The 18,749-nt window shown below is 39.1% G+C and overlaps 1 protein-coding gene across 4 annotated transcripts in view; it reads left to right on the top strand.

The window, feature by feature from the left end:
- DNAJC13 (DnaJ heat shock protein family (Hsp40) member C13) overlaps positions 1-18,749 on the top strand; it is a 103,730-nt gene that overhangs the window by 47,516 nt on the left and 37,465 nt on the right. For 3 of the 4 annotated variants that reach the window (XR_013975467.1, XM_080934359.1, XM_080934358.1), the window contains exons 21-32: positions 2,068-2,082; positions 2,609-2,691; positions 4,008-4,161; positions 7,080-7,183; positions 7,267-7,426; positions 8,625-8,687; positions 9,264-9,365; positions 11,058-11,162; positions 12,357-12,559; positions 13,604-13,688; positions 17,277-17,431; positions 17,943-17,988. Coding sequence is in view for 3 of the 4 variants with exons in the window: in XM_080934359.1 (XP_080790485.1) it covers positions 2,068-2,082; positions 2,609-2,691; positions 4,008-4,161; positions 7,080-7,183; positions 7,267-7,426; positions 8,625-8,687; positions 9,264-9,365; positions 11,058-11,162; positions 12,357-12,559; positions 13,604-13,688; positions 17,277-17,431; positions 17,943-17,988 (1,275 nt within the window). In the remaining variant the exon portion in view is untranslated. The remainder of the gene's footprint in view (positions 1-2,067; positions 2,083-2,608; positions 2,692-4,007; positions 4,162-7,079; positions 7,184-7,266; positions 7,427-8,624; positions 8,688-9,263; positions 9,366-11,057; positions 11,163-12,356; positions 12,560-13,603; positions 13,689-17,276; positions 17,432-17,942; positions 17,989-18,749) is intronic. The other variant, XM_080934360.1, reaches the window with a different exon arrangement.

The raw sequence follows: 18,749 nt of genomic DNA, 5'->3' as shown, positions 1-18,749 counted from the left end.
CACTTCTAACATGGATGTGTAGGGCTAAGAATAAACCAACTCTGAGTCTTTCTAACAACATCTAACAGTGTCTTTATTTATGGAGGTTACTTTTATTAACTATTCAAAGAAAACCAGTTAATTTTTACCCGCAAGTAGATTTCCAGTCTGTCTGAATATAAGGGAATAAGTATGTTGTCTATCAATCTAAAATGCGGATCAGTCTAAGTTATTTAGGAGTTGAGTGTAGCAGGGTAGTGCTAAGTCACCTCAGTGATGGCGGTGTGAAGAGCCGCCCCACAGGCTTCAGGCCAGAGCACATGGAGGTTGGACTTGCTAACTAGTGTCGGAGCCTCACCCCCCTTCACCTTGCTACCTACTTACTCAATTGTGGTTTTTTTCAGAAATGTTCTTTTCCTCTTTAAAATTGGAATAGCATCACTTCCCATCTCTGTCTTACAGAGTTTAACATTTAAACTGGATGATTAAAGCACTGTAGCAGCTATTCATGACAGTTCTGCAGCATTGAGCAGGGGACATACATAGACAATTGATTTGATTGTTTTTTAGTTTTGAAAATTACAAGTTTCTGGCTTCAGCTAATTAAGCCCATTTCTAAAGTAACAGTTATTTCAAGTTTTTAAATGCAATTACCATATTGTAATACAATCAAATAAGTTTTTAGTATCTAACTTCATATATAATATCTACACAACATAAGCTTGAACATAAAGCTACTTATCTAGAAAAATGTTGTTACAATAGTGATTTAGAGGATAAAATTTGCATTTTAATATCAATTTTATCTTACTGATCTGTTAGCATTGTCTGCACAGGCTGCTTAAAATTTTGAGCACATGATCAAAAATATTTGAGTTGGGAAGATTATTACTTTTTATTAGTAAATGCATATGTTTTGTGTGCATAATGATAATTTATTTATGAAGGAAACAGTGGTTCAGCTTTGTGGCTGTCCATGCATAGAAACAAATGAAATCAGCAATGGAGGTCTTATGCCTTTGTTGATCTGACTGGCTAATCCTGAAGAGACCTATCTAAGCCTCTCTTGCTAGGATGTTTATGGGGCCAGTTTTGAGTTTATTGTTGTTTTGATACATGTAAATTTTTGTTTTCAGTTTAGGGATTTTCTTTTTACCTAGGATTTTTTACCTTCTAATTCTGTACATACATTTTTATGAGAAATTATTCTGTACTAGTATGAAATTTATATTTTTACCATTCTAAACTGTTGTCCATTTGTATAAAAGGAGTGAATTTAATGAAAGTACTGAATTGTTGCTTTAGTTTGGTTTTTGCTTCTTAAGATGTGGCCTTACTGGAACTTATTACTTAACTCTCCAGCCTCCTGAAAGTCTAATTACAGACAAGCACAACCATGCCCACTGGAAGTGCCTCTGATTTCTAATGAGAAATTCTAAGAATTAATTTATTGTAAACACTAAACTTTAAATTATTTTGAATTTAAAGTCAGTTTGTGTTAGTTGATGGTGTGTGGAATTAAAATTTGTAAACATTTTCATACATAGCTAGTAAATTGTATTTCAAATAAAATTTTGTTACAGATTAATTTTTATCTTTCTTTTATTCATTCAATACTAGAATTCTGTTTTCTTGCTTTATCTGAATTGCCACACTAATGAAGTTTAGACTTCCAAGTTGTTAATTTAAGCCATTCAGTACTCTGGGCTTGTTACATTGAGCATTAGGGTTTTAGTTTTAATGTCTGAAATATGTATGGTTATACTTAGAGCAAGTTCCCAGGGCCATGACAGCCTTTAAGGATTGTTGGAGATTATCTCTACCTTCCAATTGCAAATCTTACATATGTATCTACCCCTGGATCAGGGCCCTGAGCTTTATGGAAGTTTTGAGGTCTACAGTTGTCTACAATTGGAGTTGTAAGCTTGGAAACACAAGTGGCTGGCAAGCTCTTCTGTTGTGAAGATGCATTATATCAGTGACATTCTTGTGGAATTTGTGTAATAGACACAGCTTGCCAGATTTAGATTCATAATCTCCTTTTTATATTTTCATCTTAATTTTTTTCCTTTTTACAATTAAATTCAGGACAAAAACCATATGGTGAGTTAAGCCCTTTACATGTGTGAAGTGTGCTGAACTGGCGTGTGGTGTTGTCTTGACCTGCTTTAGTGTTTCCACCTGACTTTCCATTGCTCGGACGTAATGCTGCTTTCTTCCCTGTTGGCCGCTTCGGTGCGTGCTCCTGCCTCTTGGCTTTGGGAGAGTCTAATATCATAATTTTACATCTGTTATGTTTTTCATGAATTTTTGTTAGGTGCATGTAATTGTTTGAAGCAAGTTAGTTTTTTACTTGTAAATTTTACTGGTGAGCAATTTAAAGGTTTACAAGCCTTGATGTTGAAACAGTAATTTTTGGTTATATGATGCTATTTGAGCATCTGTAAGAACAGAAGCTAACAAATGATTTGGTATAATTGATGTTATGGACTGTTTTGTTAAGCTAGCTTCTGTGAGTTTGATGAAATTAATGCTTCTTCCATGTGAGGTTGAGGTTCTGCTGCCAGCTCTGAAGAGTCTGTGTGGTGGCATGGAGACTGCTACGTAGTATATTTGTTTTCTTTTCCAGAACATAAATCAAAAGCCAGTAGTTCTAAGAAAGAGAAGGCAAAGAATAAAAATAGAAGCAAACTGGGATCTCTTCTATTACAGGTAAACCTGAGGCCTCTTCCAGCACTGGTCAGCCTGATGTCACTCTTACTCTGTCGAGATCAGTCTGTTGACCTGCTCTTATAGAGAGAAGGCTAAACCAGTCATCTGCGTTGATAAGTTATCTTGAGAATTTTATTAACGCTTAGAGATGATTGCACAAGGCACTTTTCTGTGGCATAGAATTAGTTGTATACCTACCTTCAGCTGTTAGAAATGGAGTCTTGAAAGAGGTGGATAACAGAGGCCTCAAACCAGACCAGTAACTCATGGCAGTGAACAATTGCATGGAAAGATGCTTGTACAGAAGGATGTGTTGTGTAACACACTGGCACACTACAACTTCTATTGCAAGGTTTTTTTTTTTCTTTGTGTGGGGGGCACTATTGCAGAGGCAGAGGGCAGATTCAAAGGGACAGGGAGATGAGTGGGATTGAGGTGCAGGATATAAAATTCATAAAGAATCAACAAAAAGTTTAAAAAAAAAAAGGTGGATGATAAAAGCCCAAGAAGATTTGTGAGAAATGATCCGTGCCAACAGCCTTGGATACTCTGTGGCCTTCCAAACATTGACCCAGAGAAGCTCATTCACAGAGACGATTGCATGCTCTGTGAAAGTTCTTTAGGGTAACTGAGAATGTCAGCCCGGAAGGTGGCAAGTTCTCTTTATCTTGGCCAGTTAAGACAGGTGTTTGGTTTGCAAACACCCCACACCACTTTCATCTTAGCTCTTGGCTGTAGGCTTTCCCTAAGTGTATGCTTTGGATTTCTTCCTCAGGAATCCTTGGTTCTGTTGTTCCTCGAAAACATGAAACCCTGAAGTGACACTTGCTAAGGGGCTGCTGACTGACAAGTAGCAGATATAAAGTCCACTCACCCCAGCTTAGATTTTGTCCACATCTGCTATAATGGCTTTGCCAGCCGTTCTGCAGAGGCCCTTTGAGTCATTTGTGAGTGCCACATAGGTTGCTCATTCCACACAGCCTGAAATTGGATATATGACAATATTGTTTTCTAATTTGAATTTTTGTTAGCCATGTTTAAATTTCATACAACTTTATCTAATATCTTTAAGTTTATGTTTTTCACCATTTATATTGAAAACTTCCAAAATAAAAGAATTTTTTAGTGAATGTGTGCTTATTGTAAGGTTCTACCAGTGACATTTTATTCTGCTTGCTTAATACAGATTTTATTTTTTCTTGGTAAGGTTTAATAATCTTGTGCTTTTCTTGCTTATTGTAAGATGCAGTACAGGCTGTTGATAGATTTTGAGAAATGCTTGTTTCCTACCATTTTCTGATTGCATGTATGTTTAGGTTTAGTCAAGACCATGCTAGATCGAACCTTATTTGGAATTTTAAAACACGAGAAGAACTGAAAGATACCCTTGAGTCTGAGATGAGGACATTTAACATCGACAGGGAGCTGGGCAGCGCCAGTGTCATCTCCTGGAACCACCATGAGTTTGAGGTACAGCTTTGTCTTCATAGCATACAACCAAAAAAGTACGAGCATGTGCTGTCTTCCAAAGGAGATTTCAGTGTCTGAATGGCCGTGTCATTACTTTTTCCCTGTAATATGCCAGGAAATATTGGGGAATTTTAATCTTTGAGACAAAAATTAAAAAATACTCAATCTTGTGTTTGAGTATTTAAATGAGTATGATCTGTGTGACACATGCAGTCATGTGCCGCATGTTGTTTTGCTTCTTCATGGAACATAACACTGACCCACAGCATCAGAGCCATCTTTGTTTGGTATTATGCATGTTCTGGGCTATTTGCAGAAAAGTAGAATAACCCAGCCACATGCTTCTCAGAGCATATCCTCATTGCTAAGTGATGCATGATTGTATATAATTGAAACCAGTGTAACAGATTCATTGATGATACACTTAATCCTTCTGGCTTTGACCTTGAATCCAGCTTCTAAAGTGTAGAATTTAAATGTACTCATCCCCTCCTGGAAAATATTTTCTGCACTTCAGTTCAAGCCACTTGCAGTCTCCTGAGTTTCCTTCACTGTTGAATCTTTTCAGTTTTCTTTAGTCCTCTCTCCTATCTCTGTGACCACAAGCTGGTCTGGTATCTTAGTTGGGGTTCCAGTTGCTATAATACAACACCATGACCAGAAGCACATTGGGGAGGAAAGAGTGATCTGGCTTACACTTCCGCATTGCAGCCCACCGTGGAAGGAGGTCAGGACAGGAACTGAGGCTAGAACCTGGAGTCAAGAGTTGATGCAAAGACCATGGAGGAGTGCTGCCTACTGGCTTGCTCCTTATGGCTTGCTCAGCCTGCTTTCCTATAGACCCCATGACTACCAAGCCAAGTAATGGGACCACCTGCAATGGGCTGGCTCCCTCCCACCTCCACCCCCCAAAAATCACTAATGAATAAAATGCCCTAGAGACTTGCCTGCAACCCTAACTTATAGAGACCTTTTTTTTAAGGGTCCTTCCTCTCAGATGCCTTCAGTTTATATCAAGTTGACATAAAGCTAGCCAGCACCCCTGGGGATTAATTAGTTCTTGGGCCTTTTTATTTATAGTCATTGCCTTGATTCATCATCTTGTGATTTTTGTTGTTGTTGTATTTTTTTCCCATCCCCCATTTGCTGAAAGCTCGTCAGATTTTTGTCTCTGGCTTCGGCCTTCTTTCCTAGATTTCGTCATATATTCATCCTCAGGTTGGATATATGACAGTCTTTCTCCAGAGCTATGCTATTGTACTTCTTGCTTGTCTTGTAGTCTTTTGATCTTAGCAAATCTTACAGTATGACCTTGAGAATTGTCTAGAGCTCCCTTGTCCATTGGGCTGTATCACCATCTCTGTCCCCCCCCCCCCCCATACCCTGTTACCTGAACTCAGTTTCTGGAATTGCATACTTAGAAGACAGTTTGGTACCGTGTCCACGTAGCAAAAGAATCATAGTAGGCTCATGTGTGGGGCCTATGATCTGCCTAGCCTCAGATCCTTGGCTAGATCCACTGTACCAGGCATGAGTTTCCTCTTGTGGAGCAGCCTTAAATATAAGCAGAACTCTGTTTTACGGCTGCTAAGTCCCCAGCATACAGAAGAGTGAATGAATATTCAGAATCTGCAGAAGAAAAGGAAAGTGGATATAAAATACTAATGTACATTTTTTAAAGCAGTTGTTTTAGGCTTTTTATATAGAGAATTTTGATAATGTGATCAGGGAATTAATTTTTAAGTTATCCATAATTCTTTCCTTGTGATAAGCAGCCTAAGTTGTGAGTGTCCTGGTGTTCTTCCAGATTCTGGTCTTGGGGTCCTGGTCCTCACACATCACCTTCCCTGACAGTCAGAGAAGGGCTCCTGAGGTATTGGGATGTGCTTACCATGTTGATATCATGCCTTGACATGTTGACCAGGCATGAAGGACAAGCTGAAACAGCTTTGTGAGGGAGGCAGGCAGGCAGACAGTGCTGTAGAGAAGACTGCCCCATCTGTGCACAACTGTGAAACCCCAAACTGATGATGCAGAGCTATGCAGAACATGCCAGTATTTATCTGAAATTGTCATAGTATAGGAATAATGGAGGCTTGGGAGATGGCTCAGTGGGAAGTGTTTGCCATGCAAGCATGAGGAGGTGAGTTCAGATTCCCAGCACCCACATTAAGATGTTAAGTGTGTCACTAGAGAGAAGGCACTGGCCGTCCTTCTAGAACCTCATACAGTTCCCACCTGTACCTCTAGTCTGGAGGGATTCATTGCCCCCTTCTGGCCTACACAGGCACTGCACACATGTACACAGACATGCGTGTCAGCAAAATATTCATACATATAATAAAACATAAGGGGGCCAGGGGCAATGCAAGCCTGGCAGTGCACGTGTGCACCTCCACTGTTGGTCAGGACAGGTGGAGACAGGCAGATCCCATAGCTCTAGGAACAGCCAGTCTAGACAAGGTGGTAAATTACTTAAGATGGAGGCCTATAGAGGGTTATACTCAATGTTGACCTCTGGCCATTACACCTGCTTAGATACACACACACACACACACACACACACACACACACACACAGTGTATTACTTGTTTTTGTTTGTTTGTTTGTTTGTTTGGTTGGTTGGTTAAATGATAAACTCAGCCAGGCATTGCGGAACATGCCTTTAATAACAGGGCTTAGGAGGCAGAGACAGATGGATTTCTTGAGTTCAAGGCCAGCTTTGGTCTACAGGGTGAGTGAATTCCAGAACAGCCAGGGCTACACAAAGAAATCCTGTCTCAAAAAATCAAAAAGAAAATAAATGTTATCCTCAATTCAAATAAACTCCATACTAAAAAAAAGAAAAGAAAAAAAGTTAAACCATAAATAGAAGGAAATCTCATAATCTAAACTGGTGTTTATATTTGTTAATAAAGGTTAAATATGAGTGCCTGGCAGAGGAAATCAAAATAGGAGACTATTACTTGAGATTGTTGTTGGAGGAGGATGAAAATGAAGAAAGCGGATCAATAAAAAGATCGTGAGTCTCTTTTCGTATCTTCATGGATTTGTTGTCACTGTTTGTTTCTTGGTTGTTTCTATTGAATCTCTTTTTAAATCTAGGTATGAATTTTTCAATGAGCTCTACCACCGCTTCCTGCTCACTCCAAAAGTTAACATGAAATGTTTGTGTTTACAAGCCCTTGCTATTGTTTACGGCAGATGCTATGAAGAAATAGGGCCCTTCACAGATACGAAATACATCATTGGGATGTTAGAGAGGGTAAGGACACTGTGGGGGAAGGGTGCTGGTAGAGAGCGTCAAAACTAAGCAGATGGCATTGTCACTGTGACTTTTGCATGAGTTTCTCTGTAATATCTATTATAGCTATTAACAAAGGGGTTAAAAATGTATCTGTTCTGGTTTGTTTTTTTCAGCTCTTGATTTTGAGCAACTTTGGTGATGTACTTGCCAACTTGAAGTATGGGTGAGAGCAAGAAGTGTACAATAGAAATAGTAACTCCTAGATCTTTGGATCATTGGCTTTTCATTTTGGAAAAAAAATCATAAATGTTTTTGACATTAAATTTTAAAGTGTCAAGACTATAAAGTTGCTTAGAACACCAGTGGTTTTTGAAATGGAATAAGTTAGCTTATATTTTATTTATGCAGCTTACCATTCAACACTTGAGCATTGGGGTGGGGTGAACCTGACTGATACACTCGATGTATTCTTGTATTTATGTTCTTCTGTTTTAACAAACTGTATGGAGCAGAGCCATTTCACCAGTTTTCAGAATAGCCGTCCATGTTTGTTGTCAACTCTGAGCCATCGCTTTCTGGAAAGTTCATGAAGCAAGCAGCACAGCCAGGGTGCAAACCCTGTTGCTAGCACTAGCCTGAGCAACACCATTGAGCTCTTTGTTCTCTTTGGTTTGTGTGTGCAGTGGTAGGGGACGGGTGTGGTGGTCAGGATCTTTCTCAGTGGCCTACACTGGCTGCAAACTCAGTGTATACCTCTGGCTGGCTTCAAACTTGGGATCTTTTTGTTTCGGCCTTCCAAAATGCTAGAATGAGAGCTGGCACCACTGTGCCTGTTGTGTGGTCCAGAATTCTAACTGTCGTTCCAGGGTGCTGGAGGACTCAGAGCACACTGTGCTTTAAGCAGACGTCTTTTCCTTTTCACTGATGTTCATTTTAGTGGACACCATTTGCCAAGTCTGAGGGTCTCACTTGATGTCTCCAAAAGCTGGTATAGGAGTCTCTGCAATGACATGAGAATATCTTCCCCTCTGGGAAATTAGTGCTACAAAACAGCATGTAATGTAAAACACTTAAGAACTGGAGTAATTGACAGACAGCTGTAATTGTTCCTTTAGTATTTCAGAACGGATATTTCTTAGGAGCTGTCAGTTGATTCTGGGAAGCTATCTCTGGATCTTTTATCCATTGTTGACTAAATTGTAATTTATTTCATTAGTGTACTGATAAACTTGAACGGGATAGACTGATCCTCTTCCTGAACAAGCTGATCCTTAATAAGGTACAGTATTCTCTGCAAATACACTGTCGTTTGCAAGGCATGTGTCCAAGCACTGCTAACCTGTCAGTCAGATCACCCAGAGGTGGTTCTTTAGATGAGAAAACTGAGTTTATAGAGGGAACGGTTTGCCATTGTTCCTGAGTGTTCTGTCCTGGTGTTCCAGGTGCTAAATGAAGCCTAGTCCTTTAGGTTTACAGAAACTGATGGGAGGAGCTGGAGGTGCGGCTCAGAGGTAGAGCACTTACCCAGTGTGTGTGCAGCACCACATAAGGTGGAACATGGAAGTTTTTAATGTACCATTTTCTTCCTGGCTGTTGGATAACCTGTAGGGTTTATCATGCTACTTTGTCTTAGAGAGGGAAGTGCATACTCAGACCATATTTAAGTGGAAATTCTTACATGATCTCTTTATAGTATAATTTTGCCTTTTTAATCCTACAAGTGCCAAGTAAGTATAGTTGCATGCCAGCATGTCTAAAGAAATCCTACATGTGCTCATCCTAGAGAATGCACAAGGTTACAGCACCTATTGAAGAGAAAGATTTTAGATGATGCAAAAATGCTCTCCTCTTTCAGAAAAATGTTAAGGATCTCATGGACTCAAACGGCATTAGAATTCTTGTGGACTTGCTTACTCTTGCACATCTCCATGTGAGCCGAGCGACAGTCCCCTTGCAAGTATGTTTGCTTTCTAGCTTCTACAAGCTTTGTGTTCTTTAGATACAATTTTAGAATCACAAGACTCTTTGAAATCTGCAAATGGGTTTATGTCCATAGCAAGTAAAACATTTCTCTAGCACTTGCAGTAGCATTAATGCTGGGAGAGTAATGCCAGAAAAGGAATCATTACCATCAGAATTAGTTTTGTTACTTGATAATATTTGTCTTTTATAGTAAAGTAAATGTATCACTATAAAGTGGCTTGGTTTTAATGCAGTGTGACCTTTCCGTTGATTTTATTGGATGTGTAACTAGAACATCATCATTGACAAACATCAAGAATATGTTTTGCCCGAAGGCCACTGGGAGCATTATTCAAACCACAGAACAGGACAAAGCCACTAGGCATTCTTTGGTACTTGATTTAAAGAGAGATCTATATTTTAGCCTATTTGATGTTTCATGTTTTCAGATACAGTTTAGTACATTTTTCTGGTTCAGGATATTTATGACCAAAAAAAAGCCTTTTAAATACTTTAGAATGGGGCATTTTGGGGTTTAGGTATGACTAATAAAATCGTAACACCTATTAAATACCGTTACAGTTTACTAACTACATCTGGACTATATTCACGCTCTAACCCCTCAGTGGCCCTGGGCGGCGGTGACCACCACTTTTCTGTTTGGCAGCACAGAACCTGAGGAGCAGAAGCCTAAGCACATTGTCAGTCACCTGAAAACTCAGAACCACTTAGAGCCAAGAAGTGATTTTTGCTTTACTTACAGTTTATTTAGCCATTTGTTTTATTTACATTTTGATTCTGAAAGCTGATTGTTGCAGGGGTATTTAGAAACCATGGTACACAAACATATAAAAACTCTAACCTCCCAAAATATTAAAAAAAAAAAAAAAAAACTGTAAGAAGTGTCTATCTTGCTAAGAGAAAAAATTTTAATTAGTTTTGTCTGTGATTCTGGAAGTTGGCAGCAGTTTGAGCTAAAAAATAGTTGATGATGCTCTACCCCCAGGTAGACAGCTTATATCTATAATCAAAGGAAAGGAAGGAGCATAGAAGATGGAGGTGGGTAAGGTACAGGGAATCAATCGCTTCCCTCCTGCCTTACTTGAGGATGTTTGAGGAGTTGGATACCCATGGCTGAGTAAAGCTGCAGTGGGCTGAGACTCCGCTGCTTTTCATGGGAGTAGGTTAGGAAGTGTTTCTCTTGGTGAAGTTAGAGTTCTCTGTGTAGAACCTAAGTGTGTGCAGCAGCAGCAGCTCTCTGTTTACAGTGCAGGGAAGGGATGGAAACTGTTTAACCTGCTGAAACCTTTGCTGGTGTTTTGACTCTGATCCTAGCTGCTTACTGAAGCTCAGTTTGCCCCCCCTTCCCCAAAACTTTAATATGTTGGGCATCATAGTTTTAGGTTAATGTTTGTTGATTATGTAATTCAGTATTCTTTGCTACTTAAATTTTAGAGCCCTGAGAATTTATTAATGACCATAGGGAATATAGGTATCCTTAAATTTAAATAGATGAGTGAATTTAGGAATTAATTTGTTTGTTTGTTTGTTTGTTTGTTTACAAAAAAATAACTTTGGCTGTTCCTTGGGCATTTGATCCTATTTCTGAAGGAATTCAAAGTTTGATGCTAAGCAAGTTGTTTTATGGCATCTGCCTTAGGAATAACTGGACTTTCTTCTAACATAGAGCAATGTGATTGAAGCTTCTCCAGATATGAAGAGAGAGAGTGAGAAGGAGTGGTATTTTGGCAATGCAGACAAAGAAAGGAGTGGGCCGTATGGATTTCATGAGGTGTGTGCCATGTACAGACTTCTTGTCACCCCTACTTTGTTGTTTTTTCTTTGAGAAAGACCCTTCAGATTTTACCATGTGGCCCAGGCTTGATACCAACACACAGATGAGCAGCATCATATCTGGCAGGTCTTTGCCTTCTCAGGCCCCTTATTTAGCACTCATACAGATGTACAGTAGCTTCTTTAGATATTATTTGTATTTATGTATATGTAAGTGTCTGTAAATGTATGCTACGTGTGTGCAGGTTCCTAAGATGGCCCGAATGGGGCATCAGATGCCCCAGAACTGGAGGGATATGTTTTTATGAGCCACCTAACATGTGTGCTGGGACCAGGTCATCTGGCAGAGCAGGAATTGCTCTTATCTTCTGAGTCATCTCTCCAGTCCCCAGATGGGCAGTGTCTTTAAACTGATTACTGTGTTCAGTGCCAGTGGTCATATAACTCTGTGACTTAAGGTTCTAGAAATGTACATCTGTGTACAGTGATATGTCAGATCTTATAAGGCAGTCATTATTATAGGACTGCCTCTCAGGAGGTAGTGTTGGCAATGTTTTCAATGAATTATGTACAGTAATGATTACTATACTATTTTATTTTTAACTGAATAAGTTTGGTACCAAATAGATTTTTAGCAATATGGGGAAGAGACAGAAAGTGTTTACCCTGCCTGTACTAATGTTTTATTCTGATCTGGTCTGCTTACTGAAGTCCCAGTTCCCTGCCCCTAAAACTTTAATATGTGGAACATTGTAGTTTCAGGCTTCACATGGTATGATCAAGTTTTTAATATGTACCAAAGATCAGTGGATAATATCTGTTTATTCTGGAGGCAAGAGCATCCTCCTTCCTCACAGTGATCCTGTCCTTTCTCTTAGGCTCAGTCAGAATTTGACCAAAACAGTTTTAAGAGAGCCAAGCCTTCTCTTGGTTACTGTCCACTCTGCTTATTATGTCTGCGTTTCCCGGTGGTCTTTGTGCTCTTCTTTTGGCCAATTGAGTGCTTATTCTTATATTAATAGTCAACTTTGAGTTCCTGAAAAGCTGCTGTGTGTTCCTAGTGTATTTGTATGCTGACACATGCATACGTGCCGTCTTCCATGCTTCTTATGTACTGTACTGATCTAGAAAACATTGGCAAACATTTCACTTGCTATTGTGTTTGTAATAATGATGCCTTCAATCAATTAAGATGCAAGAATTATGGGCCAAAGGAATGTTGAATGCAAAAACCAGATGTTGGGCTCAAGGCATGGATGGATGGCGACCTCTCCAGGCGATACCTCAGCTTAAATGGTGCCTGTTAGCCAGTGGGCAGGCTGTTCTGAATGAAACTGACCTTGCTACCTTAATACTGAACATGTTGATCACAATGTGTGGATATTTTCCGAGCAGGTACAATATCATTAATATTTTTATGACTAACAGGGACTCTCTGATTTCCTCACCTCCCCATTGTGTGGATAAGTACTCTGTAATGTTACAGGGTTACTATAGCAGTTTAACAGAGGTGTTTTATGTGACTTGGAATACTGCTTTATTGAAACAGTTATAAAGAAATACTTGACAAGTAATATTGATGTGGTAAAAACTGAAAACAACCTTTTCTGGAGGGTGCCAGAAAACAATCTTGCATAGTTTGTATTACCATCTGGGCTCTAGCAGTGATGACAGCCATTGTATTTATACTGGTTAGATAGGGGTGGCAGGAAACAGCTAACTGTAGTCCATGTCAGGGTGGGTACCAGGTCCTCCTGAGCCAGACTAGCCAGGCCTGCAGTGCAGATGGGATAATCAGCCCACAGCTCAGTCCACACGACCATTCCACGCGAGGATTTATTTCCTGTAACACGCACATTTGTGAACTTTACCTAGAATATTTCAGTCTTCATAAAATATCTGTATACACATCATTTTGTTTAGTGCTATTCTAAAGATATCTGATAGACAGAAATTACTAAAAAATACATAAAACACTGTTCATCTACAGATCTTTAAAAAATCAGATTAGATTCAAAACCATGCAGTTAATATTTAGAAATAGTAGTGTATTAGTTAAGGCTGTATTTAAAGAGTGCTGACCATCATTCAGCTAAGGTTTAAGTTTATTTGACAAAGCTTGATAAGATCTTTGGGGGGACTGTCCACAGACAGTGTGTTAGGCAACACAAAGTTTAATCAATTAAATAATAAATAAGAGTCTTTGGCTCTTCTAGGGTACTGTTTTTCAAGGAAATCTTATGGAAGGAAATGAAGTCATATTAAACAGCCAGTAGATTTAAACCAAATACCTAATCATGTTCCCAGCTGTATGAGAGCTTAGTCTTCATTTACAAAAGAGGAAGGTAACTTGCTTCATGCCTAGTAGAATGCCATATGCTCTGAACATACAATTTCCAGTAAATACATTAAATGTTGACTGCAGAAAATATTTTCTAGGGATCATGACAATGCCATCATTCGTCCTTTACCCAGAGTGAAAAGACTGCTGTCAGATAGCACCTGCCTTCCCCATGTCATCCAGGTGGGTCACTCGTGTGCTACCAAGCCAGACAGTATTGGAAAAATCACATGACTGTACTGTACCTTTGTCTTTATTTCAGTATAATCCATTCCGTTTTCATAAAGCTGAACCCCAAGTTCTGTTTGTTTCATTTATTCACTTATTATTTTTTCCAGTTGTTTATTTTTACATGTATGTCTGTACATATGTAACATGTACATATTACACATATGTCTTGCATATGTGCCTGTGTGCCATGTGCATCCATGGTATGCCTAGAGACCAGAAAAACATATCAGGTCCCTTGGATTGGACTTAAACCTGGTTGTGCCGGGAACCAAATCCAGATCTCCTAAAAGAGCAGTCTGTGCTCTTAACTGTGGAGCCATCTCTGTAGCCATGGTTCTACATTCTAAATTGGATTTTTAATCTGCGTATACTGGGGAAGATTGTCTATCCAGGAACCTAAATGTGTGATATCTTCAGATTCCAGATTCATCCAAGAGGGATTTTACTTAGAATCTGTTCTTCAAAGTCACATTACTGTGGGAACTGCAAGGCTGTTCTCCTTTGTGCTGCAGATTGCCTTGGGGCTGCAGGGGATACAGCAGCCCACAGATGAGTGCATGGTCATTTCTCTAACAGGCGCAGCACACCTTACTAATAATGTTTTCCTCAGAGTTTGACTGGTTTTAGTTGATGGGTTTGTTTGTTTGTTTGTGGGGTTTTTTGTTTTGTTTTGTTTATAAGTAACCATTTCAAGGCTTAGAGTTGGAAATATAGAGTATCCTAAATTTTCCTTTCTTTCTGCATTGTGATGTTCTTTTCCAGTTTACAATATCTACACCTGAGACTAGCACAAACTTTAGAGATTTTAGGTAAACTTCCTGTCTACTCATTACTCCATTCTTAGAAGTATGCATTCATTTTTCCATTAACTAATAATTGTCATTTTACACTGAGAGTGACAGTTTATATGTTCTTACATTTATGTGTTACATTACGTGGAAATCACTGATTTCTGAACTTGAGAACATAATTAACATCTTTTATATTTATTTGACCAGTTTTTGTTATTTAAGCATCAGCATATGTCTTAGTTACTTTTCTATTGCTGGAGAGACACCATGACCATTTAGTTTGAGGCTGGCCTACAGTGTCAGAAGCTTAGTCCACTATCATCATGGCAGGGAGCATGGCAGCAGGCAGGCTTGGTGCTAGAAAGTCAGCTGAGAGCTACATCCTGATCCACAAGCAGAGAGAGGAAATTGGGCCTACCAAGGGCTTTTGAAACCTTACAGTCCATTCCTATTGACACCCTTCCTCCAGCAAAGTCACACCTAATTTTCTAATTCTGTTAAAAAAATTTACTCCCTGGTGACTAAGCATTAAAATCTATGAGCCTATAGGAGGCCATTTTTATTCAAACCACCACAGTATGCCTGTACATATACTTTCTTATTATGGATATTTCTGTATATATTTCTAAGTGAAAGTGCACTTTAAGTTTTTGTAACTGTTACCAGCCAATCCCAGAAGCTTAAGTGAATATATATCTGAGGTAATACCAAAAGAGAGGGGTTTGTGTTCATTGGATCCTGTCAGCATGAAGATGAAGTACCCAGAAAGTCTCTCAAACATTCTTCCAAGGCTCCTAATACTGGAAGCTAAAAAGTAAATGCAAGAAGCATTAAACTTGAGATCAAGATGGTTGAAAAATATTTAAGCATTGTATAGAATAAAACCTGGTCAATGAAGGGAAACTATTTTGACTAATCAAAACTTTTAGTAGTATCTGAAGAAAAAGGAAAAATGTGGTGTATTTAGCTCCTATCCCTCACAAGAAATGCTCTCATCTGGAACTCACTATGTAAGCCTGGCTTGTCCTGAACTTCCAGAGCTCTGCCTGCCTCTGCTGTCTGAGTGCTGGGATTAAGGTGTGTGCTACCATTTCCTGCTAAATTTAGCGTCTTCTGACGGCATATCTGCCTGTTTATTTTATACTGGGTTCAAAATATTTCTTAAAAGTAATTTTCCCTTAGATTTTTCCTCTGTAGGGGCACTTTATCTTGCTGGAACACAGGTAACTCAGGCAGTTTTCCAAGCACTGTATCCTGCTTAGGTAGGGTCCTATGTCTTATTTCATGTAGGATGTTCATTGTATTGACCACATGGCGACACAACTTAAGTCAGTGAGTGGATGGTCTTGGTTTTCTTGTGCAGGACAACTTGAAATGCTCTGTTGTTGATTGATAATGTAAGACAAAACTCAAGATTTGCTGTTTCCCTAACCCTAATCTCAAGCTGTCCCTAACATTTGAGAAAATCCTCGATGACTGTCCTTGCTTGTTCCTTCCTAAACCTCATCATAGAGTAGAGCAGTGTGACTGCCTTGTTGAACAGATAGGACATAGAACAAGAAGTTTAAGATAGTGACTTACAAGACAAACAGTTGTTCTTTCTCAAACTGAGTCTAGACTATTGGCCTGTCACCAAGAGCCAGTGCTTACCTTGCGCTCTGTCCCCATCTCACTGAGACTGTCTTCCCGTCAGTGGGGCAGTGCCACACCCTACAGCATATGCTGGCTTTGTTTTACTAGTAGCAATTGACTCCAAATTTGGGATTGTTTGGAAGCAAGTTTCTTAGTCAGGGTTTGTATTCCTGCACAAAACATCATGATCAAGAAGCAAGTTGGGGAGGAAAGGGTTTATTCAGCTTACACTTCCACATTGCTATTCATCACCAAAGGAAGGCAGGACTAGAACTCAAGCAGGTCAGGAAGCAGGAGCTGATGCAGAGGCCATGGAGGGATGTTACTAACTGGCTTGCTTCCCCTGGCTTGCTCAACCTGCTTTCTTATAGAACCCAGGTCTACCAGCTCAGGGATGGCACCACCCACAATGGGCTGGGCCCTCCCCCCTTGATCACTAGTTGAGAAAATGCCTTACAGCTGGATCTCATGGAGGCCTTTCCTCAACTGAAGCTCCTTTCTTGATGATAGCTCCAGCTTGTGTCAAGTTGACACAAAACCAGCCAGTATAGCAAGTATTTATTGAAAATTAAAATGTCACCTTTATTATGTAAATAATAAGTAAAACTCAAATGGCTTAGCACACATTAAAGCGGCCTGGATGTAGTCAGTGGCCTGAGGTGGCCCCACCATGTCTTAGAGCCTGTTGTCTTTCAGAGCCTCTGAGTTACACTTTAGCCCTGCTTTTCAGTTTTGGTCTTCTCGAGTCCAGTGTCCTTCAGAGAGGTTTTCATAGTTTGATTTACTTGAAACTAATGCAACACAGACACACATGCACATGGATGTATGCACATAAACATACATGTACACAACATATGCATGTGCCTTAGAAATACTCACAAACAAGCAGCTTTGCATGTAACAGCAGAACAAAACTAACTAGCTTTGGACACCCTCAGGCTTTTCCCTGACCATATTTGACCAGTTCCCAGCAGTTTACCGTGTTACAATCTGCACTGAATGTAGAATGAGACCTTTTAAAGTCAGTTTCCAATCTGGTACATGTCTATTGAATCCCGTGGATGTAAGAAATGATAACCTCAGCATAACTCACCAAACATTTTATTTGCTTTTTCAGTTACTGCTGACCTTTGACCCTATCCTTGTTGAGAAGGTTGCTATCTTGTTACATCACGTTATGCAGGATAACCCACAGTTACCTCGCCTCTATCTCAGTGGAGTGTTTTTCTTTATCATGATGTATACAGGTTCCAATGTGCTTCCTGTTGCCCGGTAAGACCATGAAGACACTGTCTTACATTACTTCAGTTATGTGTGGGTACATTTAATAGGAACTTTTGTAGCATTGCCTTTTCATTATTTTCGTTATCTTAATTAAAATTTCTAAAAATTTGGAAAGTAGAAGAAAAGGTGGGAAATTACTCAGAATTATGCCAGTTTATTAGAACTAGTATTAGAAATTCACTTTACTATATGTCTGTATATACTTAATATACATTTATGTTATTCATGGAGTTTTATATTTTGTTGTCTAAAATGAATATTTTTAATATTACTATGTAACCTTAAGATGATCATCAAAATCTTTGTGGCACATTTTAGGCCTTCCATTAATCAGAAATTAATTTGGGAATATGGATTTATGAGTTGTCTTTTTAACTTTTTTTAACCATTTTAAAATTTAATAATTGTCCAGTCTTTATAAATCTAAAGACTAGAACTTCTTTAAAGCTAAAGACTAATCAGCTTCTCTGTCTGAAAGATACTCTATTTTTCTTTCTAGGTTTTTGAAATATACACATACCAAACAGGCTTTCAAGTCTGAGGAGGTAAGCACATTAGCTGACCCCTGAGCACAGACCCTGGGTGTGCTGTCTCAGCACTCATAGGTGTGTGCAGGTCCTGGTAATCAGTCTTGAGAGTAGGCATCACGTTTAGTAATTCATTGACATGTTTTGCAGTATACTTTAGCCTTTTTATACTTACACTGAAATCACAACTGTGAATTACCCCTTGATTGCTTTTGGTGTTTTTTTTTTTTTTAATAAACATTTAATCATAAACTGAAATCTCTGAAGATTCATTAATGCTTGAGCTTTTTTGTTCAGCCCCCATGGCAGACGTGCTTTGAGGTTTTCTTTTGAAGCAGCACTGTCTTCACGGCTGCCAGTGCTCTTGCCTTACCTATTACTGTAGTTTACAGAGACTTCATTGTCTCATAGTTATTGGCAGCTGTTTCAAAATTGCTAGGCTTTTGCTAGAGCATTTACTTTTTAGATTTTACCCAAAGCTAGCCACTGTTGAAGGTTGTTGCACTACTTGAGTGTTAGACACTGGACGGTAATGAGGGCTTCACAGAATAGCCACTGGTGCCCCGAGAGTAACAGTTTTGCCTAGCACTATTAAAGGGAAACAGATGGTGGCAGCCTTTCACTTCAAATAGAAATAGATACACTGAGTATTCAGAATAGAAATATGATACTTAAATGGTATATCTAATATAGAAATGTAGAATAGAATCTGTCTTTAGTAGTAGATAGAAAATAGTGATACATAATAAGTATTAGTCATTCTTTCTCCTTTACTTCTG

The sequence above is a fragment of the Micromys minutus genome (assembly GCF_963924665.1).
Source record: "Micromys minutus genome assembly, chromosome: 21".
Classification (NCBI taxonomy): domain Eukaryota; kingdom Metazoa; phylum Chordata; class Mammalia; order Rodentia; family Muridae; genus Micromys; species Micromys minutus.
This window is presented reverse-complemented; position numbering and strand designations above follow the sequence as displayed.